This window comes from Buteo buteo, chromosome 7, assembly GCF_964188355.1.
Source record: "Buteo buteo chromosome 7, bButBut1.hap1.1, whole genome shotgun sequence".
Lineage (NCBI taxonomy): Eukaryota > Metazoa > Chordata > Aves > Accipitriformes > Accipitridae > Buteo > Buteo buteo.
Window position 1 is genome coordinate 11271913 of NC_134177.1, and position 26058 is coordinate 11297970.

General features: G+C 61.2%; 4 protein-coding genes across 8 annotated transcripts in view; 1 reads left to right on the top strand and 3 right to left on the bottom strand.

Moving 5' to 3' along the window:
• Window positions 1-466: 466 nt before the first annotated feature.
• LOC142032647 (uncharacterized) lies at window positions 467-5253 on the top strand. 3 transcript variants are annotated; one of them, XM_075031513.1, is made up of 2 exons: window positions 467-970; window positions 3351-5253. In XM_075031513.1, the coding sequence occupies exon 2, from the start codon at window positions 3375-3377 to the stop codon at window positions 4509-4511; it is 1137 nt and encodes a 378-aa protein (XP_074887614.1). In that variant the 5' UTR covers window positions 467-970; window positions 3351-3374; the 3' UTR covers window positions 4512-5253. The 3 variants fall into 3 exon arrangements, with proteins under 3 accessions (XP_074887614.1, XP_074887612.1, XP_074887611.1); XM_075031511.1 differs by lacking the exon at window positions 467-970 and adding an exon at window positions 985-1122; XM_075031510.1 differs by lacking the exon at window positions 467-970 and adding an exon at window positions 1573-1709.
• Window positions 5254-5430: 177 nt separating this feature from the next.
• Window positions 5431-10788, bottom strand: LOC142032648 (PHD finger protein 13-like). Of its 2 annotated transcripts, none has more exons than XM_075031515.1 (5): window positions 10582-10788; window positions 8695-8787; window positions 7893-8508; window positions 7528-7563; window positions 5431-7417 (listed from the first exon to the last, which is right to left on the bottom strand). In XM_075031515.1, exons 1-5 carry the CDS (start codon window positions 10711-10713, stop codon window positions 7191-7193), a joined length of 1104 nt encoding a protein of 367 aa, XP_074887616.1. In that variant the 5' UTR covers window positions 10714-10788; the 3' UTR covers window positions 5431-7190. The 2 variants fall into 2 exon arrangements, with proteins under 2 accessions (XP_074887616.1, XP_074887615.1); XM_075031514.1 differs by having other exon boundaries at window positions 7528-7566.
• A 571-nt stretch (window positions 10789-11359) lies between these two features.
• On the bottom strand, window positions 11360-23307 carry ABCF3 (ATP binding cassette subfamily F member 3). Of its 2 annotated transcripts, none has more exons than XM_075031517.1 (21): window positions 23149-23307; window positions 22784-22931; window positions 22622-22701; window positions 22164-22216; window positions 20268-20365; window positions 20029-20151; window positions 19479-19745; window positions 19189-19269; window positions 18580-18639; window positions 18177-18233; window positions 17946-17968; window positions 17242-17297; window positions 16893-17093; window positions 16063-16139; window positions 15774-15818; window positions 15300-15432; window positions 14591-14679; window positions 14305-14396; window positions 13565-13697; window positions 13103-13190; window positions 11360-12334 (listed from the first exon to the last, which is right to left on the bottom strand). In XM_075031517.1, exons 1-21 carry the CDS (start codon window positions 23219-23221, stop codon window positions 12176-12178), a joined length of 2136 nt encoding a protein of 711 aa, XP_074887618.1. In that variant the 5' UTR covers window positions 23222-23307; the 3' UTR covers window positions 11360-12175. The 2 variants fall into 2 exon arrangements, with proteins under 2 accessions (XP_074887618.1, XP_074887617.1); XM_075031516.1 differs by having other exon boundaries at window positions 22164-22219.
• Window positions 23308-24184: 877 nt separating this feature from the next.
• Window positions 24185-26058, bottom strand: part of AP2M1 (adaptor related protein complex 2 subunit mu 1) — a 31077-nt gene continuing 29203 nt past the window's right edge. The window contains exons 9-11 of the mRNA XM_075031518.1: window positions 25910-26007; window positions 25652-25763; window positions 24185-25308 (exon numbers count right to left, since the gene is read on the bottom strand). Of these exons, the coding sequence (XP_074887619.1) occupies window positions 25174-25308; window positions 25652-25763; window positions 25910-26007 (345 nt within the window). The 3' untranslated portion in view covers window positions 24185-25173. The remainder of the gene's footprint in view (window positions 25309-25651; window positions 25764-25909; window positions 26008-26058) is intronic.

Here is a 26058-nt window from a genome sequence, read left to right on the forward strand (position 1 = left end):
ACTACCCAAAAGACGGGTCATGATCTGGGTATTTATCCTCAAATCACCTGTACCTTGTCCTGGGTTTATTGAGTTGAACTATCACCCAGAGATAGGGCTGGCTGGAGGGAGCATGGACCACAAAGCTCTTACAGATGCTCTCAGATCCCGTGTCACTGATAAGCCCTGCGAATTTAGTGCTACGGGAGGAAACAACCCAAAGCCTGAGGAGATACCAGGCGGCGTCAGGCTGGGAGTGACCGCGCTCCTCACAGCTGCAGCTCCTCAGACCCAGCTGAGGCTCTGCCTGCAGGGAGAGGGGCAGGGGTCTCCCGTTCAGCTGCCTGCTGCACGTTAATCAGCACGAATTGAACGAGATCCCGAGGAGGGGTAGCGGAGCGTCGGTGGTGTTTCTGGTCAAAATCAGGCGCGCCTTGGGTTTAACTTGCGCAATATTGGCCTGCCCAGCTGCGGAGTTACAGAGGGGCTGGAGGGAGAAAGCAGGAGGAAATGAAACAGCAGCAGAGATAGAGATGGCTCCTGGAGACATCAGGGACCCCAGGGGAGAGGAGCTGGGAGAGCTGCCAGCGCTCGTCCTGCCCAGACTTAACCAAAACCCTCCCAAGGATGCCGGCGCAGGCAGATGGGGCTGGAAGCGTGGCTCTGCCACAGATCCAGGACACGAGCTGGCGGCCGCCGGATCTCTTTTTCCCAGCTGAAAATAGCGGGAGGCTTGCAGCCGTGGGGCGGCCACGGGGATCTCGCGGCAGCCACCCCACGGGGGCCGCTGGGCTTTCCCCGCGGCCAGCTCACCCCGGCCCTCGCCCAGGCGGCAGGCTGGCTGCTGGAAGTGAAACTCCGTGGGTTTGGGAAATCCGAAACGGGCCGTGCCGCTGACGCCTGCTTCCCCGCTTCCTGTACGACGGCCAAACCCTTTGCCGGGGCTGCGAGGTGGGGAGAACCTCCTGGCACGGTAGCGGCGTGCCCGACGGTGTGTATGATCGCTCCGGCTTCTCGCTGCTGTCCCGCTTCCGAGGGGCTGCTGGTGGTGGTGGCGGTGGACCGTGGCGGTTCGGATCAGCTTGGGCCAGCACCGGTGCCAGCAGCAACCGGGGCTCAGCAGCACGGCGGGGGTCCCGTCAGGTCAGCCCGTCCCTCCTCGTGGGAACCCGAGGGCGAAGCTGGGGTGCTGGGTGCCGGGCAGGGCCGTGCTGGCCCCCTTCCCTGCCAGGCTCGAACCCCTGCCCGCAGGCAGGGATGGGGTCCGCGGGGCTGGGCCCCCCTCCCAGAAGCGGCGGCTGAGGAGTCAGGCTGGGGCCGGGAGAAGGGAGAGGGACCGGGAGAAGAGAACCTGGAAGAGAAACCGCCCCGAAAGGCCGCGGGGGGGTGGGCAGGGCGCGGAGGGAGCTGCGGGGGCTTGTCCCGGGCCCGGAGCAAAATGTTGTTCGCGGGGCTGGGGGGGGGGCAGGAGTGATTTGGGAAGGAGGCAGAGGAGAAGAGGGGAGGCGAGGGGGTGGGAGCGGGCAGATCCCCCGCGGGAGGGGGATGGCCGAGCGGCTGCTTCCCTCTAGCGGGCACCGGCGGGCAGGGCGGGGGGGGGGGGGCTCGGCCGGGCCGGCTGCACCCAGCCCCGCACCCCGTTCCCGTTCCCGTTCCCCCCCCGCGTTCCCGGGCCGCCGCCGCGGGCACGTGGTGCGGGCGGGGCGCGCTTCCGGAGCGGCGGCGGAGCGGTGAGAGCGGGCGGCACCGGGCGGCGGCACCGGGGGAGCGGCCGCTGGGGGCCGGGGGGAGCCGCGGACCCCGCGGCCCGGCCCCGCAGCACGCGTGGGGGCCCCCGGGCGCGGTGCCGGGCCGGCCTCCCCACGCGTGTGCGGCCCCCACGCGGTGTCCCCGGCTGGCCGGGGGGATGGGCCCTGGGGGGAGCCCGCCTGGGCCCGCTGCGGCCGCGGCACCCACGGGCGACGGCTCCTTCCTCCCGGCGGAGGCGGCCCACGCTGTGTCCCCCTCCCCGCCCTGGCCTCTGGGCTGGCTGGGCCACCGCGGGGGGACCTGGCCCCCGGCAGGGCAGAGTTTGGGGAGGGGGGGGGGTGTGGGAGGCTGTGTGTGCACAAGCGCATGCCACCGTGGTGTGTCACCCGAGGGAAGGCGTGGGGACAGGGCCGCGGGGGCAGGGCCGCAGCGGCAGCCCGCAGGGGCAGGGGACGGCAGCACCCTGGGGCGGTGGGGTGGGTCGGCCCTGGCTGGGCGCCATCGGTGCCCCCCCCTCAGGTGGACGGGGGAGAGGAACAGAAGGAAAGGCTGGCGGGTCGAGGGGAGGACAGGGAGAGCACTTGGCAATGACCGTCACGGGCAAAACAGACTCGACTTGGGGAAATTAGCTTAATTCATTACCAGTCAAAGCAGAGTAGGATAATGAGCAATCAACCCAAATCTTAAAAACACCTTCCCCCCACCCCTCCCTTCTTCCCGGGCTCAACTTCACTCCCGATTTTCTCTACCTCCTCCCCCGCAGCAGCACACAGGGACAGGGAATGGGGGCTGCGGCCAGTTCGTCACATGTTGTTTGTGCCGCTCCTTCCTCCTCAGGGGGAGGACTCCTCGCTCTTCCCCTGCTCCAGCGTGGGGGCCCTCCCATGGGAGACCGTCCTTCACAAACTTCTCCAACGTGAGTCCTTCCCACGGGCTGCAGTTCTTCACGAACTGCTCCAGCGTGGGTCCCCCACAGGGTCACAAGTCCTGCCAGCAAACCTGCTCCAGCGTGGGCTCCTCTCTCTATGGGTCCACAGGTCCTGCCAGGAGCCTGCTCCAGTGTGGGCTTCTCATGGGGTCACAGCCTCCTTCAGGCATCCCCCCGCTCCGGCGTGGGGTCCTCCACAGGCTGCAGGTGGAGATCTGCTCCCCTGTGGACCTCCATGGGCTGCAGGAGGACAACCTGCCTCACCATAGTCTTCCCCACGGGCTGCAGGGGAATCTCTGCTCTGGTGCCTGGAGCATCTCCACCCCCTCCTTCTTCACTGACCTTGGTGTCTGCAGGGTTGTTTCTCTTACATGTTCTCACTCCTCTCTCACAGCTGCGGTTTTCTGTTGTGCAGTTTTTCCCCCCCTTCTTAAATCTGTTATCACAGAGGCACTGCCGCCATCGCTGATGGGCTTGGCCTTGGCCGGCGGCAGGTCCGTCTTGGAGCCGGCTGGCATTGGCTTTATCAGACATGGGGGAAGCTTCTAGCAGCTTCTCACAGAAGCCATCCCTCTAGCCCCTCTGCTACCAAAACCCCACCATGAAAACCCAATACAGGCAGGCACAGGGAGGACCAAAGAAAGGGAAATTTCTGTTTTGGGGACATGCATTCAACTTTATTCCATACCCACAGCACGAGACCCTCTGACATATAGCGATGGGGAGACCCAGGAAGGACACCACCGGCACGTCATCCCCTCGGCCAGCCACAGCTGCCTCCAAAACTGCCCCCGCTGCGCCGCCGCCACCTTCCACCTCGGCCACCCGGGCCAAGGCTGCGGCTGCGGGCAGCCGATCCAGGAGTGCTCCGGCTGCCAGGGCTGCCAGCCCCAGCCAGAGGCGGGGGGCAAAGCCAGAGTCCTCTCAGCAGAGACCCACAGCATCCTGTGGAGCCCGAGGAGATGCTGGGGACCAGCACAGAGCATCCACCAGGAGTTGCTCTGCAACCCAGAAGAAGCCGCCTGATGCCAAAGGAGCCACTGCTCCGGCCAGACCTGACTCACGTCCACAGAAGCAGCAGCCTGGGGCTGAGCCGAGAAGGGCCTGGAGCCAGTTCCTGCCCCCCTTGGAGAGCCAGGACATCCCGCAGGTGGAGAAGGAGACCCGGGGCCAGCGGAGCAACCCCAAGTGGTACGAGTGGCGGGAGAACCGCATCACCGCCTCCGTGGCCCCCAGGATCGCCAACAGCAAGTTCGCCAACGGCAAGACGGACGAGGTGCCCCAGTCCTACCTGAAAGCGGTGGTGAGCTCCAGCCCCGGGGTGCAGACGCCGGCCATGTCCTGGGGGCTCCGCAACGAGAAAGCGGCCGTGCGGGCCTACGAGCAGCTGAAGTCGCAGGCGGTGGGCAAGCCGGTGCGGGTGGATGACTGTGGCCTCTTCATTCATCAGGAGAAGAATTGGATCGCCGCCAGCCCGGACGGCATCATCAAGGAGGCGGCCACAGGGAAGGCCCTGGGGCTGCTGGAGGTGAAGTGTCCCTACAAGCACAGGAACAGGACGGTGCGCGAGGCCTGCAAGGACAAGGACTTCTGCCTGGAGGTGGACGGGGACTCCTACGCCCTGAAGAAGGATCATGCCTACTTCACCCAAGTCCAGTGCCAGCTGGCAGCTGCCGGCTTCCAGCAGGCTGACTTTGTGGTGCACACCACCAAGGAGACGGCCGTGGTTCCTGTGGAGTTCGATGCCAAGTTCTGGGGGCAGACGGTGCCCAAGCTGGAGAAGTTTTACACCGAGGCGGTGATTCCCCACCTGGAGGAGAAGGCAGGTGGCTCTGTCTGGGCCAAGGAGGAGTAGCCCCCCACCCCCCCCATTGCCCCACCTGCCTGGATGCTTGCTTGGCCGCACAAACCCAGCTTTGGCCCCTAGCATAGAAATTACGCCCAGTTTTGCTGCTGTTCTTGGACCGTTCCCTGCCTTTGCCCTAACGCAACTGCCTCAGGACTGAAACGTTGTACCAGCAGGACCCTGCTTTGGTAAGGGTCCCCACAATCTTCTTCCCGCCCCAGCCAGGCCAGTGCTTGGCTCCCAGTGCCTTCTTCTGCCCTGTCCCCTTCACTGCATCCCCCATTTGACCCAACAGCACTGCCTGATGGAAGCTGGCACCCCTCTGGATCTGCAGGGGAAGCCAGTGATACCTCTGTGCTGGGATAACAGACTTTGTGGAGAAAACTGGATCCTTTGGCACCTCAACTGCTGTCTAGACTAAATCGTAACTCCACTCTGGAGTAGAGACAGAGCCAGGGAAGGTTTGTCAGAGCCCAAGAGCAAAACACAGCTTTTGAGCTAAACAGTGATGTGCCTTAAGTCACAGCAAGGGCACGGGCCACCCCTCCTCCCCAAGACATCGGACCTGCTGCTTCCATGGAGTTAACCCGTGATGCTCACAATGAGTTGGCTGCAGCCTCAGGAAGATGGTGCCCATCAAAGAGGTTGTCCCCCAGCCCATGCATCTCCAGAGGACCTTCCTGTGGAGCATCCCCATGCACCACAGCAGGGTGGGGGACGGTCATTGCTCTATTAAACACAAGATGCACTACCCCACTTGTTCCCTGTTGTTTGTGCAGCTCAGTGTTTACCTGGGAGGGGTAGCAGGGCTGAGTGGGACCCCCACGCCAGGTCCCCTCCCAGCCACGGCAGAAGGGGAGCAGGGAGCACTCGGGTCCCAGAGGGACATGAGACCCAAGGCCACCGAACTATGCCAAAGCCACCACCGTTATGGCAAAAGTACTTTATTATATACATAAGACTCCAGCCACACTCCACAGGGCAAGGACCAGAATTCGCTATTTTACATATCAATACAAAGTAACTATAAAAACATAAAGCACTTTTGGGGCCCAGGCTTTCCACAGGAGGAGAGAGGCACAGGGACGAGCCTGGGGGCTGCTGAGTGACAGGGGGCTGCCCCACACCCTCCCCCAGCTGTGGTCCCACAGTAACCAGATGTGCAAGTAGGAAAGAACCCAGTCAGAAATATAGCGATAGGGACTGGCAAGTGGGGGCTGTCCCACTCCCCACTGCAGGCAGCGGCACACCGGGGGCCGAGCCGAGTGTCACCAGGACAGGAGTGGGGTCTGCGTCCCCCAGGGAAAGTGCAGAAGGCACATGGGCCAGGCTCTTTGGAGGGGCTGTGAGAAGGTGGGATCCAACAGTTAGTGCACGTGGGGCCCCAGGAGATCACACACACACACCGCACACAGGGGACACGGAGGGGGAAAAGCCTTCCACTGCCAAACTTAACTAGGGGCCTGGAGAGGGCACATCCCGTGTCTCTGGAGCAGCAGTTGCATAGCAGAAGGGGCTCAGGGCCCACTCTTGACAAGTCATTAGATTTCACTCTACATGTCCAGGAAAAAAAAACAACTTCTGTGATGGAGGGAGTGCTGGGAAGCAAGGCCCTCCCAGCTCCTGGCTCCATCCGTGCTCAGGTCTCAACATCCAGCTGGTGTTGAAGCAGATGCTCCACCAGACAGCCCTGCAGGCAGGAGATGGCCACAGGGTACAAGCTTCAGTTGTTTTAAACTGGAAGTGGAAAACATGAAAAGCTAACCAGAGCACGCTCCTGCTCCCCTTCCGAAGGGCTCTGAGCCCTGCCACAGCCAGCTCTGAGGACAACTTCAGTCTCCTACCAGGAATCCCACCCCCCTTCACACAGGAGACCTCAGTGCAACTGGAGAACGTGAATCAAGGAGGGCTGCTCGGCAAGAACAGCCTTTGCAATCATCTACTAGAGGATGCCTTTGCTGCTCCTGACCCAACAGGACTATCCTGGGGCCAAGGGCACAGCAAACAAAACCAGGAGCACCATGGGCCAGGGGAAGGACCTCCCCTGTGCAGCCTACAAGGCTGATGAGCCAGAGATGGACGGCTCCACTAGTACCCCCAAGACGCAGAGCCCCAGTCTGCTTCAGGCATGAGCAGGACCTATGTCCCTTCCCCTCTCGCCCTGGAGGGCGGCACACTACGTGGAGGGAGCTCAGCTGGGCTGCACCTACTTGCTGCAGGAGAACTTGGCTCACTGGGGCTTTGCCATCACAGCCCACCTGAAGGTCTGAGGCAAGGAAAGGAAAACGGTGAGGAAAAAGGAGGAAGGGGAGTCACATCTTGGGATAAGTGTAAGCTTCCACCACACCACAGAAAAACTACTTGGACCAGGTTCTCCTCGGCTGCCCTAGGGGAAAGGCACTGAGCCAGCTTCGTGCGAGGGCAGAGATGTTTCCGAGTGACCTAGTGCGAGGCTGGACCACCCTCCTCTCCCCCCCCCCACCTCTGGGGTAACCGAGCTCCACGGCCAACGCGATCCCCAGGGAGGACACGCGTGGCAGCTTCCAGAGTCAGAAGTGCAAGGGGGACAGTCCAGCCCCGCGGCCCAGCCCCTCCCCTGCCATTACTGTGCATTGATTGTCTAGCCAAACCGGGCTACAGTCTTCGGTTTAAAAAGGGGACCCCCGGCCTCCCTGCTCTGGAGGAGCTTCAGTCACAGAAGCGTTTGCGGGGCACCGTCCGAGCTCGGTTCGAGCGGCGAATCTCCTGCTTGGCATCGCGGCATCGCTGGCAGATGAAAACCTCAGGCACGTTGGATTTGCGGATCTTGGCACAGGAGAGGTGGATCCAGGTAGCGCATTCGTTACATTCAATCATGGGCCTCCCTGCGAAGGGCTTCAGGCAGAAGCAGGTGATCAGATCCCAGGCGTCGTCGTCTGGTCAGGGAGAGAGACGCTGGTCAGAAACCACCTTACCAGCTGCAGGTCCAGCTGTCGCCAGACTAGCCAGTTCCACTAGTATTAAATGGGACAGCCCCCCCACTCACCTTCTGCTTTGGTGTTGGGAGCTGCCGCGAACTCGACTGCTAAAGTTACAAAAGGTGGGGGGGGGGGGGAAGAGAAAAAAATAAAGACCAGATGAGCAAGGCAGCCCTACACCCCACTTCAGACACATTTCAGGTCTGTACGGCTCGCTCTGCAGAACAGAGCTGCCAAAAGGCAGGCCAGCTCCCTGCCCTCTGCTCTTCAGTCCCCCCAGGTCCCGAAGGTACTCCCCTTTGCTGGGAGAGGCTTGGGCCATCGACAAGCCCTCCCTCCTGCAGCCAGCATGGGGGGCTCCAGCTGAGGGAGGGACAATACTTGGCACTGGCTGCAGCACAACAGGGCCCTCTGCGCTCCCTTGGGCACTCACCGCTAAGCTGGGAGCTCCCTCTGCTCGCATCTTCCCCTTCACTTTGGTCCAAGGTACTACAAGAACTGGGGCTTTTCCTCCCTCCAGAGCAGGGGTCGTGCTCCTTTAGCTGAGGATCATCTCCTGCTGGCTTCTCGGTCCCCTGTGCTCCATGCATCCAGTCCTTCTCCTCCTTCATCAGCTCCTCCAGGAGGGAGTTGGGCTGAGGGTCCCCAGCCGGGTCGAGGGAAGGCTCCAAGAGTTGCTCTTTCACGGGAGGCAGCTGTCCCTCCAGCGCAGCCAGCTCCTTCACCCTGTCCTGCTCTGCCCCAAAGCCCTTCCCAGCGCTCAGCGGCACCCTCTTCTCCACCTCCTGCTCCAAAATGAGTTTCTTTGCTGGTAGTTTCTTCCGTTTGGTTTGCTGGGGCCGGACATCGTAGAAGCCGGTGGGGAAGGCAGGGCAGCTGACGAGCAGGCTGTTGTCCACAGCCCCCCTGGCCATGGCATTCCTGCTCCTCCCATCATCCGTCAGGACATGGCAGTCGGAGGAGTGGGATGAGGCCCAGCTATCGCTGTCCTGAGTGCTCCCCGTGCTGTTCTGGGGACTCATGCTGCCTCCGTGAGTCCAGGGCTCATTCTGCAAGAGAGGAAGACGCAGGACTAGCACGGGAGACCGCAGCACAGACATTCAGGGTAAGGAGGAAGGGGCTGGGGACAGAGAACGACTCTCCAGGAGAAGAATTAGGAGCTGGGTCTCTGCACATGGCAGGGAGCCCAGAAGAAGCAGTCTTTTTGTAGAGGAACACCCCACAAGCCCACTTACCTCTTCAGGGTAGGGGATGTAGCCTGCGTAGGCCAAAACGAAGGTGCAGAACTGGTTGAAATCCTCCACGGTCCTCTGTCGTTTCTGCAACGGCTGCAACAAACGCCACGTGTCCATTAAACTCCCCGGATACCCCTACCTGAGCCGAGCACCACAACCGACCCCGGCGGGCAGCCCTGGACTGCCAGGCAATTATACAAGCACATAATATTTAGGTCACCCGAACATCCATCCTTCCCGTAACCCATCTGCATCGTCTGGCTTGACAGATGCAGCCCTTCCCTTCAAAACCCAGATCACGGCGCGGGGGGTGGACGGACGGGGGACACCGGGGACAGGGACGGGACGCACACGGTGACGATACGACGGGACACCCAGAAAGCACGGCAGCCGCCCGGCAGAGCGTGAGTCAGAGGCTCGGGAGCCCCGGTGCCGGGGATGTCCGCCCACAGCCGGCTGACTCAAGGCCAGAGGGAGAAGGCGCCGGGGCTGGGAGGGCGCCCGGTGATTTGGGCTTCCCCCGGTTGCTCCCCCCCGGTCAGCCAGAAGAGCCCGGCGCCGCTCGGGACAAGGTCCCGCCGGCGAAACGCCGGGAACTCACGGCCCTGGCTGCGGGACCGCCGGGAAGGGCCGGGAGCCCGCGGCAGAGCCAGACCCGCGCCCCCCCCCCCGAGCCCGGGGCAGAGGAGCAGACCCCCCCCGCTCCCCCTCCGCCGGCTCCGAGGACCGAGGGGAGACCCCGGCGCCGGGCTGCACAGCTTCCCCCCGCGGGAAGGCGGCCGGGCCCCGGCGGGCAGGGGAGGGGGCGGCCCCCCCGGACCTCCCCCGCCGCCGCCCGTCCCCGCGCCGGGCACCTGATGGCTCCCAAGATGGCGCCGCGCTCCCGGTCCTGCCCCGACCGGCCGCCGGGGGGGGGTGCGGGGGGGGGGGGGCGACCCCACCCCCGCACACGGACACCTCCCCCCCCCCGCCCGAACGACACCCCTACACGCACCGCCGCGGGATCCCCCCCACCCCCGGAACCGGCACACAACAGCCCCCCCCCCTCCCCTCCCCCGTTCACGCACACCCCAGCACCCCCGCAGCCCCCAGCCCCGGGCCCCCCCCCGGCACGCACACGCCGCGGCACAACCCGGCCACGCAGGTCCCCGGCCGCTCCGCCGCACCCCCACGGACCCCGCGTGTGCCGCCGCACCCCCCCCCCCCCCGCCCCTTCTCTCCACGCCCCGGGCACCATCCCCCGCCCGCACCCACAGGCGTTCCCCAGAGCTCCTCGCACACATAGAGACCCCCCCCCCGTACACAGACACACACGCAGCCCCCCCCGTACCCACAGACACACACACAGAGCCCCCCCTCCTGTACGCGCACACGCACAGAGCCCCCCCCACCCCCGTGCACACACACACAGAGCCCCCCCACCCCCGTGCACACACACGCACAACACACAGCGCCCCCCCCCCCCAGGCTCCCTCAGGCACAACATCACCCCCCCCCCCCGGCACAGAGCGCTCTCCCGCAGAGCCCTCCTCGACACACGACCCCCCCCCCAGCGCGCACACACACACACACACACACGACCCCCCCCCCCAGCGCACACCCCCCCACCCCCGCCCCCCCAGCGCACACACACACGCACACACGCCCCCCCCCCCCAGCGCACACACACACACGCGACCCCCCCGCCGCGTGCACACAGAGGAGCCCCCCCCCACAGACACGCGAGCCCGCACACCCCCCCCCCCCCCGCGGGCGCACATACTCACAGACGACCTCCCCTCCACCCCCCCCACCCCGCGGGCACCCCCGCATCCCGTGGCAGCCCCGCACCCCCAGGCACCCACAAACAGCCCCCCCCCCCGTCCCCGTCCCCGCCGCCCCGCTCACCTCCTCCGGTACGGGGGATCCGGGGCTGGGCACGGGGCTGCTCCCCACCGATCGCGACCCGCCACGGGGGAACGGTCCTCCGGGGGGGGCGACCCCGCGCCCCTCACCTGCCGCCTCCCCACCGGCGCTCATGCCGCCCGCCGGGCCCGCCCTGCCCTGCCCTGCCCTGCCCGGTGCGGTGGGTGCCCGCCGCCGGTCGGAGCGAGGCTCGAGCGCCGCCCCGGCCGCAGGGGCGGGACCACCTGGTGGCGGGGAAGGCGGGGGCGGGGCCTCGCGCCGGCCGCCCCGGTGGGAGGGGTGCGCGGGGACAGCGCGGGAGGGGAGGGGGGGATGGGGTGTGTGTGTGGGGGGGTGTCCGCCTCTACCGGCGCCGGGCTGCTTCGCACCTCCTGCTTCGCGCACCCCCGGGGCGCCGGTTGCCGCCGGCACCGCCCCCCCCTTCCCTTTTTCCCCGGGCTGCCAGGGGACCCCCCAGCTCTGCCCCCTCCTCCCGCCCACCCCCCCCCAGCCCCGGTTTTCCGCAGCCCCCAAACCACAACCGGATCCAGCGCCCGCCACAGCTGACACCCAACCCCGCCCTCGCCCCGGCTCCGTGCCCCCCAAGAGCCCCCCCCCCCCCAAGCACCAGCCTCCCCCCTACCCCCGAGGAGCCATTTAATCTGGGGAGACCCAACTAGAAACCATCTCCCCCCGAGCAGCCTCATGCTCAGGCACCAGGACACTCCCCCCCCCCCCAAATTCAAGCCCCCCCCCCCCCCAAGGAAAGGAGAGCGCTGCACCCACTGCGTCCTGGGTTTATTTACACTGCAACCTCCGCGCAGGCGGGCAGGGAGGGGTGCCGGGCAGCCCACCCCCGGGCAGCCCACCCCAGGGCCGGTTTGGGAGGAAAGGCAGGCAGCGAGGTGAGGCAGCGGCGGCGGCAGCAGCGTGGGGAAGGGAGCAGGGAGCTGGGCCCAGGCAGAGCCGGGCTCTGGCTCGCTCCGCGCTAGGAATGCAAGCCCCTGGGCAGGACAGACCAAGCGAGCCCCAGTTTTTAGGGGCTGGGGGAAGAGGCAGGGGTTACTTTTAGCAGCAAAGGCCTCGTTTCCCTCCAGGGCGGCAGAGGGGATGGTGACATGTGATGGAGCCCGACTAGTGTTCAGCCAGTTAAACCAAAAAAAAAGAAAAAAAAAAAAAGGCAGAGGGGGAAGCAAAGGAACATGGAGAACAGCTCCTCTCCTGCCCTCCAGAGCACGGAGTTAAACCGGGCCGGGGGGGGGGGGGTCGGGACACGACACCCCCTTCCCTCCTCTCGGCAAAGCAGCAGCTCCAGGCACAGCCTTTCCAGTGGGCCCAGCACCGGGCACAGCCTCGGCCAGCAGCAGAGCCCCCCGTGTGCCCCCCTGGCCACGCGCAGCACCGGGCTCCCGCTCCCTCGCTGTCCTTCCGCCCGGCCCCGGGAGGGGAGAGCAGTTCAGGTGGCAGTTTGATGGCATGGCTGACGGTCCATGCGGGCAGCAGCCTCCTCAGCGCTCTGCCAGGCACAGTTGGGATGGATGCCGAGGCGGCCGAGCTTCAAGCTCCAGCCCCCGGCGCAGTCCGGCTCCCGCCTCCCTTATAGGAAACCCTCCTTCCGGAACTGCTCCTTCAGGATGTCTCTGTACTGGTCGAAGCCACCCTCGATGCGGGTCACGGTGGCGTTCTCGCACACCCACAGCTCCTGGCACACCAGGCGGATGAAGCGCTCGTCGTGGGACACCAGAATTACACCACCCTGCCAATGCACAAGGAGGGAAAAAAAGGGAACTTAGTGGAGCGCAACCCAGGGCCCAGCGCCGGTGACGTGGAGATCCTGCGCCCCTGTCCAGCCTGTGCCCAGAACTTCAGGTTTCCATCCGCTCCAGGGAAAACTGAACAATATTCCACTGGCAGGGACCTAATCCCAGCCTTTCCTTCCTTCGGGGGGACAGACAGACCACGTACGGAGGGGGCATGTGCAGCAGTAAGGTATTTAGCCTCCCCTCCTGGAAGGCAAGTGCAGGGTTTGTTACTGGCTCTCCAGGTCTCTGACAACTTCAAGGATGGAGATTCCAGGTGGAGTCAATAACAGTCAAAAGGTGGCTGGGCAAGGCCCCGAGCAACCTCAGTTAAGCTTGTCTTTCACAGGAAAACTGCCCCAACCTGAGAGAAACTACAAACCAGTGAGAACCAGGCTGATTGCAGCAGCCCCAAGGCAGGGCTGAGTGCCACATGCAGCACGTGAGAAGCCACAGGGTGTAGGTTACTGGTCAAGATGGGGGGCAAGGTGCTCTCTGGTCTGCTGTTGCCTCTCTCAGCAACCCCTAGACAAAGCCAGCAAGTGAAACAAACCACCAGGACAGATGGCTAAGGGAGAAATGTGACTGACTTCCCAAATTCTGTCCTGGACTTGAAGCCACCACTGGTATTTGACCACCCACCTCCGGCAATGATACCAAGTAACCGGAGCTGGAGGCTGCAGGAAGCATTAGAAAAATGGGAGATCTTGTTGAGGGAACCTTACCCGGAACTTATTCAGTGCCTTTGCCAGTGCCTCGATGGTCTCCATGTCCAGGTGATTTGTCGGCTCATCCAGGATATAGAAGTTTGGACTGGAAGAGACGACAGCTCTGAGTATGCACTGGAACGGGCCCGGGCTGGGTCCACACCCCGTCCTACTGCAGCGACCTCCAACAGGCGGCTGCTTTAGCCACTTAGAGCCACAGCCGTCGGCATGTGCCTGGCCCCAAGATCAGCATCACCCAGCTCCAGGGACACCTCTCATCCCGGTGAGCCCAAAGCAGTAGGAGGAAGCCACCTGCCTCCTTCCACGCAGTCCCCCCCAGGATGACAACCTCCCTCCCCACAAAAGTCCCAAGGCTTCCGTGGGGCAGCAGAAAGTCCCTGGGTGCCCGCCTTCCTCCCGGTGAAGCAGGCTCCAGGGATGGAGCCACGCAAAAATTAACAGCATCTGGGAGAAAATTACCAGGACATAGTCATCTGGGCAAAGGCCACGCGACTCTTCTGACCTCCAGACAGGCTGGCCACGGGACGCACGGCCAGCTCTCCCGAGATGCCGTAGCTCCCCAGCTGATGCCGGTACTCCTCCTCCGTCTTCCCTGCAGGAGCGTGTCACAACACAGCTATGGCAGACCCAGCGTGACACAGGGCCCTCGGCACCGTGAGTTCGGTGGGCGCCGTGGCTGGGCAGCCTGTGCCAGACCAGCACGGTGTGGGAGGAATTCAGCAGCCGCTTCCAGGTAATTGCCTCCCAAGCAGGGGGTTTGCGGGGAAAATCTGACTGACGCAATCAGGACAGTGGCTGCAGGGCTGGTGACTGACTCCAGAAGTGACGCTGCCCCCAATTCCCTGTCACCGCGTCACGTAATGTCAAGTGGTAGAGAAGGGAGCCAGAGGTTTTGGCAGCTGGGAAAGGGGGAGCCAGTGCTCGTTCTGTGCCCAGCAGGAAAGTGGGTCATCTGCCCCCAAAACCCGGCCACGGTGGAGCAGCAGCCTGAGGTCTGCAGCCTGCCAACTACCCCTGCTTCTCATAGCTGGTGTCCTGAACTTGGCTGGACGTGGGGAATTAAACCAGAGCAGGCAGTGTCCCTTAAGCACCGACGTGACAGAGCCTTCTGCCCAGGGCCACGGAACAAATCAGTGGTGCGCCGTGCATGGCAAAGGAGACCTCAATCGCCCTGATCTCCTGGAATCTCCAAAACTCACCTGGGAACTTTCTTGCCAGTAACTCTACAGCACTGATGTTCAAGTCCAGTTGATCCACATGGTGCTGGCTGAAATAACCGATCTTGAGGTTTCTGCAGAACAAGAAGAGGGATTGGGAGCTGGTACCATGCCCTGCAACCATGGTGCTTGCAGCTGCAGCTACAGGAAGGGGGGCATATGCGTGGACCCATCCCCGTCACTCGGGCAGCCATCACTCCAAAGCACAGCCCAGAAGCCCTCCAGCTGCACCATTCCTCCCAGTCCCCCAGCCCTTCCTACCAGGTACCTGTGAGCATGTCTGATCCCTCTGACTGGTGCCAGCTCCCCCATTAAGATCTTTAGCATGGTCGACTTGCCAGCTCCGTTTTCCCCAACCTAGAGAAGCAGCAGCAGCATTGGAGAACGTGAAACCCATGAAGGTACTTCGGAGGGGGGGGGGCAGTGATCAGGGAATTTCCGCTCTCTTGGATGATCACGCAGTGGAGGGGGGCAGGTTGAGAGTCCTACCAGTGAATACAGCTACCTGGAAGCTGCATTTCTATCACTGACAAGCAGCACAGGCAGAATGCTAGAAGATGTTCCCTCCCCAACCCCCGAACCTAAGGACTACTGGGTCCCAGCCTCATTTGCGAGCATGTAAGAGTCTCTCTGCTGCCCCATCCAATGTAGCAGAAGCCCCCACTACACACTGCTGTTGTCAGCTAACAGGGAGTTACAGAGAAGATGGACCCAGCCTCTTAGAGGCGCCTGGGTGAAAGGGTGACGGACCACAGGCATAAGTCACAAATTCTAACTGGTATTAGGAAAAATGTTCTAATGTTCCTCAAAATGAGGATGGTCAAATGCTGCAATGGGACCCAGAGGAATGGGACAAATAGCCCCCCCCGGAGATATCCAGAATTCAACTTGACAAGGACCTGAGCAACCTGACCTAGTATCAAAGCTGGCCCTCCCAAGGCCCCTCATAGCCACCGCTACTCTGCGATCCCACATACCACACAGATGCGGGACTCCAGGTCAGCAGAGACGGAGAGGGAACAAAAGATGTAGTGACTTGGGTCATAATAGAAGTCTACTTCGTCTAGCTGCAGAATTGGGGGGGAGAACTTCTCAAAGCCATCAGGGAACCTGGGAAGGCAGGAAGAGGTGAGAGATGCCCAGGAACTTCAAAGACCCTGCTCCCAGCCCCACCACCCGGGACAACCTCTGCAACCCCCCAGGTGGCAAGGGGACCTCCCTACCATGCAGGGCCTCTGGGAAGGACGGTCACAAGAAGGGGACACTCATCTGCAGCCTTGTCCCCAGGAGGGAACCCAGCCTGAACACAGGGGCTTGTCTGGGCTCCCTATCAGAGTAAGGCTGGCCCTCAGGAAGGGGTGGTTGTCCCACAGCTGGGACAGGACCCAGGAGGAGCTCATGTCAGAAATGGAGCCAGGTGCCCTCCAAGCAAGGGCTCGGGGAACACTTACTTCATGATCACCTCAGACTCCTTGTCCACAGGTTTCAGCTCTGGCCTGCAAGGAGAGGAGACAAGTAACCAAGGTGCCTTGCACTGGGGGTCTGATCCCACACCAGAAGCCCAGAGAGAGTCTTCAGCTCTGTGACACCTCATCCTAGCCAAAGCCTCTGGACTAGAGAGAACAGAGCACCCAACGCCCAAAGCACCCCTCTATCTCCCAGGCACCCTGGGAACCTCTGTTTCTTCCCACGAGCGCTGCCCCTTCCCCACCTCCAGAGAGGAGCAGGACAGGCACTCACAGCTTCTCCAACAGCTTGAGCTTGCTCTGCACTTGGGACGCCCGGTTGGCGTTGTAGCGAAAGCGGTCGATGAAAACCTACAAGAGAGAAAAGCATCAGAGAGCCCTAGGTCCCCTTCAGTCCCAGCCACTCTGCTGCCAAACCTCCTGCAACAATACAGCCACATTGTTGTGGTTTAACCCCAGCCAGCAACTAAGCACCATGCAGCTCCTCACTCACTTCCCCCCCGCCCCACCCAGTGGGATGGGGGAGAAAATCAGGAAAACAAGTAAAACTCGTGGGTTGAGATAAGAACGGTTTAATAGAACAGAAAAGAAGAAACTAAAAATGATAACACTAATAAAATGACAACAGTAATAATAAAAGGATTGGAATGTACAAATGATGCACAGTGCAATTGATCACCATCCCTCGACTGATGGCCAGTTAGTCCCCAAGCGGCAATCCCCCCACCCCCACTCCCCCCAGTTTATATACTAGACGTGACTTCACGTGGTATGGAATACCCCTTTAGCCAGTTTGGGTGAGCTGCCCTGGCTGTGTCCCCTCCCAACTTCTTGTGCCCCTCCAGCCTTCTTGCTGGCTGGGCATCAGAAGCTGAAAAATCCTTGACTTTAGACTAAACACTATTAGCAACAACTATAAACATCAGTGTGTTATCAACATTCTTGTCATACCTAACTCAAAAACATAGCACTGTACCAGCTACTAGGAAGACAATTAACTCTATCCCAGCTGAAACCAGGACACACATCCACAGGTCTAGAAACATGGAGAAAGGGACACGGCTGGGAGAAGAGTGCCCCAGCACTACTGGCTTCTCCCAGTACCTGGATGTGCTCACGGTACTGCTGCTGGGCTTCATACTCTCGCTGCTGGTTCTTCAGCCGCTCCTCCTTGATCTTCATGAAGTTCTCAAAGTCCCCGCGGTACGTGTCCAGCCGCTGCGAGTGCAGGTGGATGATGTCCGTGGCCACCGCGTTCAGGAAGTTCCTGTCATGGGACACCACGAGGATGGTCGACTGCCAGGTCTGGAGGAGACAGCGAGAGGGAGGCCTGAGCATCATCAAGCCAGAGCGCAGGGCTTAGCCCCACCACCCAGCGAGGTGAGACACCAGCCTGGAGGACATCTCCATCCCTTGCCCTCACTCTGTCTTGGGGCCTCCCACCATCCCCTACCTGCAGGTAGGTCTCCAGCCACAAAATGGCCCTCACGTCCAGCATGTTCGTTGGCTCTGAGGGAAGGGAGAGAGGCACTGAGGTCAGGAGGGAGGAGGATGGCTGGATTACGTTTTTTTACACAGGAAAGGCTAGCGATCAGTGTTGTGGAGGAAGAGACCCTGCGTGGGGACCTTCCTCCCCCAGCTCAGGGGACTCACAGATGTAGGGTGTGATGGGGTATGGGCACAGGGGTCCAAGGCTCAGCCAGGGACGTTCCCCCCACTCCATACCATCACCCAGACCTTGACGCCCAGCAGCAGCATCTCACCCAGACCCTCCACCCAGGGTGGGCACCTCCTAGCCCCAGGGTCACCCCTGGTGTTGAAGGGACTCCCCCCAGTGCGGGCTGGTAGCCAGGGTGCATCACGGGGACAGGCGAGGGAAAGGGACTGCTTGGGGCAGGATGACACGCAGACCACCCGGCTGGGGCATGGGGCAGAGCTCTGCTGAGCGCAGCAAAAGCGGCTGCCCAAGCAGACTTCCCTACATCCCGGCCAGCACTGCCCACCGTGCCAGGGAGCACCGACAGCCCCGCCACTCCAGCCCCGTCACACAGGGCTATTTTGAGCAGGCAGCTAAAGGCCACGGCACGTTCCCAAGCCCAGCAAAGGCACAGGCAGGCCCAGCAGTGGTGTCAAAGGGGACTCACAGTATCAACTTACCATCCAGCAGAAGGAGATCTGGCCTAGGAAAAACAAGACACGGGTATCAAAAGCAAAAAGAGCACAGGGTCAGTGCAGAGCGCATTTCATCACATGCACCAAACTGTGATGTCTCCAACCCTTCCCAATCCCAGAAACTCAGTCAAAAGGACCCCTAGGCAGCACCCCTGCACCTCGCAGCACAGACGGCAAGGAGGGTTAACCCGATAGCATGAAGGTCTGGACACCAACCTGGCAAACAGGGCTCTGGCTAAGGCCAGTCTCATTCTCCAGCCTCCGGAAAACTCTCTGAGGAGAGAAGAGGTTGCAGAGAGGGTTTACTGTTTAATGCAGAGCAACTCTGTGTTTGCCTGCCTGCCAGGCTCCCTGCTCCCCTGTGGCCCTTTCGGCTCTGCTGTCACCCAGAGACAGCCTGTCCTTGCAGAGATCTCGGGCACAGCACAAGATCCGTGGTCCAGCAGGCAGGTGGCTTGGCACCCCCAGGGCAGGAGACCAGATCAGATGGGCAGGAATAGACGCCTGCTCTCCCACAGTGCTTCCCTCCCTTACAGCCACAGCAGTGCCTGGGGGCTTGCTAGGAACAACAGCTCCCCAGACCCCTTTCTGTCTCGATGCCCAGGGCTTGGCAACTTACTTGGTTGTCTGTTGCTGCATCTTTGCATTAAAGCCCAGCCCAGCGAGAATGACGGACGCCCTGGGAAAAAGGGGAGAGAACTGGAATCCAGCTACAGCATCCAATGGCAGAGCACGGTCTGAGGTCTCGGACCCATGGCCATCAAGGGGACTCTGCTGCACAGTTTAAAGCCATTCTGGCACAGGAAAACTTCCTGCACACCCAAGAGCAGCACTTGGCTGGGAAATGCAGCCCAGCAAGGCAAAGCATCCACATGAACTCCCAAGAGATTTGCAAGAAGTTTTCAGCTCTTTAGACAGGAAGAGAGTCACTACCACCAACATCCCAGAAATGTTCCCCAGACACCAGAAACCTAGGGAGGTCCGAGAGGTGCAGCAGCAACGATGCAAGCCATTTGGGGCAAAAAACAATCCCTCCAGCTTCGTGGGGAAGCTCGACTACTCCTAACCCGGCAGAGCTTGACAGAAGAAGAGACAAGAAGAGCAGTAGGGAGAGGCCCCTGTCCCCACATGGTGGATCCCAGCACCACAGCATCACCCTTCCATGCCCCAAACCACTGCCCAGCTCTGGCCATGACAACGGATAGCGGTGCCTACAGGGCTGTCTCACCTCGCTGGGGCCTTGTCTGCCTCAATCTCCTCCAGCTTTGCGTAGATCTCTGACAGCCTGGCACCTTCCGTCCCTTCTCCCCTGGGGCAGGACAAAGAGGAGTGTGTGGGACTGATCAGGGTGAGGGTTTGAGTGCTAGGGGAGGAGGCTGATCTCCCCAAGCAGGACTAAGGTGGGCAAGATGCAGCCCAGCCTTGCCGGAGCCCTTCATTTGAAGGGAGAGACCTCAGAACAAGACCTCGTGGTCAAGAGGCCATAGAAGGGCTGGAAACCCAGTAGCAACATCTCACCTGCCAGCATTAACCTTAGCCGTCAGATCCCTCTCCTCCCGCAGCAGGCTCTCACGAGTGGTGTCGCACTCCAGCACACTCTGCAGCGCCGGCGTCTCGTCCCCTGCCACCTCCTGCTCCACGTGGAGGATGCTGATGTGCGAGGGGATGCGCAGGCTCCGGCTGGCGATCATCTTCAGCAGCGTGGTCTTCCCCAGCCCGTTCCTGCCCACCAGTCCGTAGCGCCGTCCAAACGCCAGGTTCAGGTCTGCTCCCGCCAGTAGGACACTAAAGCAAGAGACCAGACAGGCAGGCAGGTACCCAGTCAGACTGCCCCACGGAGAGGGAGAAAACCAGCAGCCACCTGCCCCCAGCATACTTCAGGCTGTGCTGGAGCCAAGCAACCATCACAGACTTCTCCTGCCCAAAGCCAACAGGGCCGGGTGCCCACCTTGCTTTCTGATCTTTCCCATACCCTCTGTAATTTCTCAACCACTCTCTTATCCAGTCTCAATCCCCCATGGTCCAAAACCTCAGCCAGAATCTGTCCCACCTCCCAACCTGCACTCACCGCTCACCGAAGGACACATCGAAGTTCTCGATGCGCACATCATATGACTTGTTCTTGCCTGATGACTCCATGCGAGTCTCCTTCTTGCTGGCAGCTTGGCTGGCAGATGCCTCCTCAAGAACCCTGTCGGCAGGCAGAAGACAGAGAAGGGGGCTCAACAGGAAAGCTCCGGTACAGCCAGATCCCAGCCAAGCTCAGCAGAACAAGATGGGGATCTTCGAGGCACCTTCCATACTCACAGAGGACCAGATGACTTCAGGGAATCCCGCTCCATCCTCTTGTCCTGCTTGGCTTTCAGCCTGGCTTCCGCCTTCTCCAGTTTCTTGGCATTCACCATCTGGGCCATGAAACAGAGAGTTTAAAGAAGAGAGAGCATCTTCAGCAAAAGCCCCAAAAGCCCAACACCAGGACAAAAGAGCTCAATCAACCCCTCATGCCTGGAAGGAAGGGAGGGAGGGCAGGAGGGAGGTAGGACAGAAGAACTGGGACAGATTCAAGCACATTTTGAGGAAGCTAATCAGGCCAGGAAGTCACTTCAGGAATGAAGTCCTAAATCAACTGCTCATACACAACAGTTTGCCTCAGCAACGCAAAGGGTTTGGCTGACCCTAACGCACAGCCAGTTTTTGTAGTTCCGGGGACTGGGGTCAGCCAAGTCACTTCATCAGCAGCAACCTGCTATCCCAGTGCCTCCTCCGCTACACCCTGCGCCCACCATCACCCTGGACCGTGAGGCGTTTCCCTTCCCGACACGTTAAACTTTAGCCAGTTTGGAACAAACTCAGCTTACGCAGTGGATCAATCATGACAGAGACAAAAAGCATTTAATTAAACCTGAAGGCAAGAACGAGCCAAGCATTTTAACCTGGCCTCTGGTCTTGGCCAGGCTCTCAGCCCACTCCAGCTTATTCCTGCGTCAAGTCAAATATTTGTGGCTGACCAAGAACACTCCTAGATATTTCTAGGCAACTCTGCAGCCACCGAAGCATGTTACAGACCTGCATGTTAGACTGAAGAGCGTCTTGTTACTGGAGCTGTGACCCCATACCTACAGACAGATTGAGTCACTCTGTAAACTATACCAAGCTCCCTGAATCTCCCAGTAAGACATGTCCTCCAAAACCTGAGAGGCCTCCCGAGGCCTTCTCTGAACCGTCTCCAATTTTTCTGAAGATCCTTTTTGAGTTGTGGACACGAGAGCCAGAGAGTGAACCCAGCACCAACAACTCCGGTGCCAAAACCAGCAACAGCTGCCAGCTTTCACTTAAGACTCCCATTCAGACACATGGGGATCACGTTAGGTCTCAGCCTCCAAGCGAGGGGTTCTCATCCTCAACACGTTACCCCACAAAAGGAGAGCTCTGTAAGAGACCAGCCTGATAGAGTGACTGCCCACCCTGTACAGCTACCGCCATCCTTGCTTTGCAGATGCACAACCGCACCTCACCCGTATTCAAACTCTGGCACATCCAACGCAGAGGGCAAGCCAGGTTGCTCCTGAGCAGCCACACATTTCATCGGTAAAGATGTTCCCATTTCCCTCGGGTCACGGAGCGTAACTGCTTCCCAACTTCCCTGCTCCTGCTCTTATCTCTCAAACCATGACAATCCACAGCCACTTCTAAAGCTGGGCTTACGACCTCCCCGCAGCAGCTCTCTGGAAAACAGCTGCTCCCTGCTAATTCCCCACCTGTAACATTCCAGCATCTAACCATTAGCCAGGATTTTCTCTCTCATTGAATATGGCACGATGTCATCCCGGTACATCCTATTTTCTCAAATGCCTTGCTGTAGAATCCAAAGGTCCTTGTGAAAGTCAGAGAAGCTGCGCTCTGAGCACCACCACTGCATCACCCACGCTTTGAAATTCATTGAGAAATGACAGGAAAATAGATCTTGTCAAATTAATAAGCCGTTAACTCCTGTTGAGCCTCTTTACCAGACCAAGGTCAAGAGTTTCCCAAATTACAGTGAGGAGGAGGAGCTTGCTCCGTCCCTAACCAGGACGGCTGCCTGTCCCAGCTACTCTCCGAGGCCGAGATGACCGGAGCAGGGCAGGGCACCCGCAGCCCCACGCATTAGTTGCTCCCACCGGGTCTGCCGGCTTACGAACGAGGGCACGGCCCCCCACTTACCGAGGTCTGGCCTCTCTTCAGCAACAGCCCCGGCAGCAGGTCCACGCTGGCATCTGCTGCAACGAGAGGGTTGGGTTGGTGAGCAGGTGCTCCAGGGAGGCTCCACAAAGCGCTGCCGTAACGGCTGCCCACGACCAGGCACGACCGTTCCCTCTCCCAGCAGGACGAGGGGACCGAAGGTGGCTCCTCTCCCGCCACCCCAGCTTACCCTGCAGGCAGCCGGGTGCTGCCGGCCCCGGCTCAGCAGCAGGAAGAGAAGCGCGTGTGGGGGTGTGTGGGGTGCGTATGTGTGCGCACCCGTGAGGGGGAGCCCGAGGCGCCCGCGGGCGGGGGGAACCGCTCCCCAAGGTCAGGCGCCTGCACGCTCAACGCCCCGAGCCCGTCCCCGCCGCTGGCAGCCTGGTGAGAGAGGGCGGGAGCCGCGGGGGTGACACGCGTGGCTGGGGGTCCCCACTCACCGTATCCGTCGGTGATCTGGGAGAGCTGGATGGGGGCGTCCAGCAGCACCTGGCTGCAGCGCTGGGCCCGGCCCTCGTCCCTGCGAGAGGAGGAGGAGGGTGAGGGTGAGGAGGAGGAGGGTGGCGAGGAGGTGCGAGGGCGGGGGCCGGGGCGACCCTTACAGCTGCAGGGTGTTGAAGAGGCGCTGGCAGATCTCCCGGATGGCGCCGTCGTCCTTGGCGTCCCGCGACACCTCCCGCAGCAGCTCCCCCACCGCCTCCACCAGCTCGTCCACCGACTCGAAGTCCGCCCCGCTGCCGTGCAGGATCCCTGCGGGCACACGGCGACGGCGCTGTCGCGACGGGGGGCCGCGTGTCGCGACGCGGCCGACAGGTGGCGGCAGCCGCCCGCTCGCCCTCCCCCGCCCCTCCCCTCCCCGGCCGGCCTGTCGCGACCACGGGCGCGGCCGCCTGTCGCGACAGCGGGGCGGTGTCGCGACACGCGGCGGGGCGGGAGGCCGAGCCGCGGGGAGGCGGGCGCCGCTCACCCGTCACGTAAGCGAAGACCTCGCCGTCCAGGTCGGGGAACTCGCTGCGGAGGATGTCGGCGCAGGACGCCATGGCGGAGCCGGAGCCGGAGCGGGGCCCGGCCGCGGCGCGGCCCGGTGCCGCCGCACGGAGCCCGGCACCGCGGCAGAGGCGGAAGGGACGGCGCGCGCGCGGGGGCCGCCGGGAAGGAGGCGGGCGGCCGCCATGCGCGCGGGGGCCGTTGGGAAGTGGAGTCTGGGGCGGGGCGGGGCCAGCCCGCCGGCACGTGCGGCCGCCCGCCAGCGGGGCCGGGGCCGGGGCCGGGGCGCGCAGCCCCTCGGCACCCAGCGGGCGGGCGGGCGAGGGGCCCCGGGGCCGGCCTTCCCCGCAGCGGAGGAGGGGGGGTAAGGCGTTGGGGCCGGGTTTCCTCATCCCTCCTTTTAAAGCAGCAAAATAAGAGTTTGGGCTCTCCAGCCACCGTCACTACGCGGTGGTTGGGCGGTGGGTTTTTTTCTGTTGAGGGACTCGGAACAAGCCAGCCGGGGCCGTGCCCGTGCTCAGCACAGCCCTCCGCTCACGGAGCACGGGCAGCGGGCCTTGAGCCAAGGGCCACTCACAGCTGCTGCAGCAGGCGCTTGTGTCTTCAGGGACCAGACCCCCAGCCTCCAAAGGCCAAGCCAAAAGGGAAAACAACTCCTTCCCCCCCCATCAGCTGCTTCACAAGGAGAAGCCACCAAGGTTCACTTAGTTCACAAGGCTCACTTCAGAGGAGCCAGGCCGGCAGAAGGCTGGACAGGGTAGCCCAGCTGCAGGTTTTGGTGAGCCAGCCCCAGGGGGAATGGCCAGAGCACCCTCCTTTCCCCAGGGAGCTGCTGCAGCAGCTGGAGTCCAGCAGTGGCGCTGCAGGAAACAAAAACATTGTCCTTTTTACCTACTAACGCCCAGGCAGCTCTGGGCTGGGGAAGCAACAAAAGCAAGCCGAAGGCACGCTGGCACAGGCCCAGAGCACGGCCCAGGCTCTTGCACCGCAAGTCCCCGACAGCAGCACAGGTAGCCTTCTCCGTTCTACATACTTTATTAGATTCAGAGCTGGACAAATCACAAAGTGTACAAAATGGAGACCACACTACCAGAAGCGGGATTGTGGGTAGCAGCAGCATTCCTATGGCCCAGAAGCGTTTGGTAGAATTGTGGAGAGGGCAGGCTGGGGCAGGGGGCTTTTACCACCAGCTGCATTTTAGATTCCCCAAGGGCAGACCCTGTTCACATCCTGACAGAGCTCAGCTGACCCCGCACTCCCTGGGACAGAGGGGCCACGTTTCCCATTTGTCTGGAAAGGACAGACTGGCTCGAGCCAGCAGTGGGTGGGGGTAAGTGCTCTAAGGACCTGAAATGCTGTGCCACCCACATACACACCAGTAAGAGCCTAAACCCTCATCCTTTTTGGTCACAAACCTTCCCACGGCAGGACTCTATACTGACGACTTTGCAAGAAATATAAGCTGGTGGTGAGATCTGGCGAGCCCACCATCTCCTCTGGGGGAGGCCCGACAAACTCACCACCCCAGGCATCTCGGACTGGCCAGCAACATCTACCACAACAGCAATAGCTAGTACAGAAGCCAGGGTAACTTCAACTCAGATTTGTCCAGTCTATGTTTAGGTCTATTCTACGAGTACATATGCACAAGAACTTCAAAAATACTAGGATATGATGCAAGTAGTGAGACACCAACAGAAGAGGAGTTTAATGGTGGACGTTCCCTAGAAAGATCACGAGAGGATGGGAGTTAGACTAGCCCTTCCTCACCCTGGGACAGGGAGCAGGAGGCTGACTGCACCCCTGCACACGACTGGGTTCTGAACTTCAGCTGCAGCATGGGTGGTAACTGAGCACGGGCAGGCGAGTTCACTCCCAAGGTGAGCCACAGGGTCTTTCAATCTGCGTAGAGGGGGCCAGGCAGATGTTTTCTCTGAATGTAGTTGAAGACTGAGGAGAGGCGGAGGATGGCTTGGAGAAGAGGGAGCCCGCCAGCCTGCTGGGGCTAGCATCTGGTCTCGTAGATCCCGCTCCTGCCGATGTACCTCACCCATTTTATCACATCATGGTCACTGTAGTTCAGCTTTGGCTCAAAGACTTTCAGGTAGCGCACCTTCAGCCCAGAGGGCGCAAACGGGACCTATTGAGAAGGGGAAAGGCAGAGAGCATTGGAACAGAGGGGTAAGACGCTCTCCATACAAAAATGCCACAGGACCCCTGGACTATTTCATCTAGAAATGGACACCAAGAGCCACTGCTCCCTTCCCTGCCCCCTGCACATGCAGTGACAGACTCTAGTGGCTTTAAGGGCAATTTTCTTCCATTAGCTTTGCCACCTGGCTGGCATCGTGTTAGGAAGAGTCACATGTGAGCTTGGGACAGGGAGCACTCAAACCTGTGCAATTCCCATGAGGGCAGAACGGACTGGACTGACAAAGCTTCTCTAAGGTTAGCTGCGCCCTGGAAGGCAGGCAGGGACTCACCTCAAAGTTCATGGAGATTGGTGGCCGAGCCCACTTCTTCTTGTCATTGGTGGGGAGCAGTTCAATCTCTGCACTGATCTGGGATTCCTTCATTCCAGCCATACGTTTTATCCTATCAGAGAAAGTCCAGAAGTGAGAAGGTGCCCAAGTTTATTCTCCCCCTCACTACACATGCTCAGGACAGACCCGAGCACTAAATGGACTGTGCCTCCCCAAGCCCTGCCCCTGCAGCACCCCAGACCCAACATTCTCACTTACTTCCAGACAATGGCATTCTCACTGGCCTTATACTTTGCCTTCCCTTTCATACAGATGACTTGCACTCCACTGGTATTGAGGGGTGTTGGGATCCGGACCTGGAAAGCAGAGTCTGGTGAGCAGGGGCGAGGAGACTGCAGCCTGGGCAC

Excerpts from the sequence above, each read along its gene's own strand:
- LOC142032647 (XM_075031513.1), top strand. The coding sequence starts at position 3,375 with ATGGGGAGACCCAGGAAGGACACCACCGGCACGTCATCCCCTCGGCCA.
- LOC142032648 (XM_075031514.1), bottom strand. The coding sequence starts at position 10,713 with ATGAGCGCCGGTGGGGAGGCGGCAGGTGAGGGGCGCGGGGTCGCCCCC. Across the intron at positions 8,788-10,581 it reads GATCCCCCGTACCGGAGGAG|CCGTTGCAGAAACGACAGAG; the intron begins GTGAGCGGGGCG and ends CGTTTGTTGCAG. Across the intron at positions 7,418-7,527 it reads TCCCAACACCAAAGCAGAAG|ACGACGACGCCTGGGATCTG; the intron begins GTGAGTGGGGGG and ends CTCCCTGACCAG.
- ABCF3 (XM_075031516.1), bottom strand. The coding sequence starts at position 23,221 with ATGGCGTCCTGCGCCGACATCCTCCGCAGCGAGTTCCCCGACCTGGAC. Across the intron at positions 18,640-19,188 it reads GCAGACAAGGCCCCAGCGAG|GGCGTCCGTCATTCTCGCTG; the intron begins GTGAGACAGCCC and ends CCTTTTTCCCAG. Across the intron at positions 15,433-15,773 it reads GAGTCTGAGGTGATCATGAA|GTTCCCTGATGGCTTTGAGA; the intron begins GTAAGTGTTCCC and ends CTGCCTTCCCAG.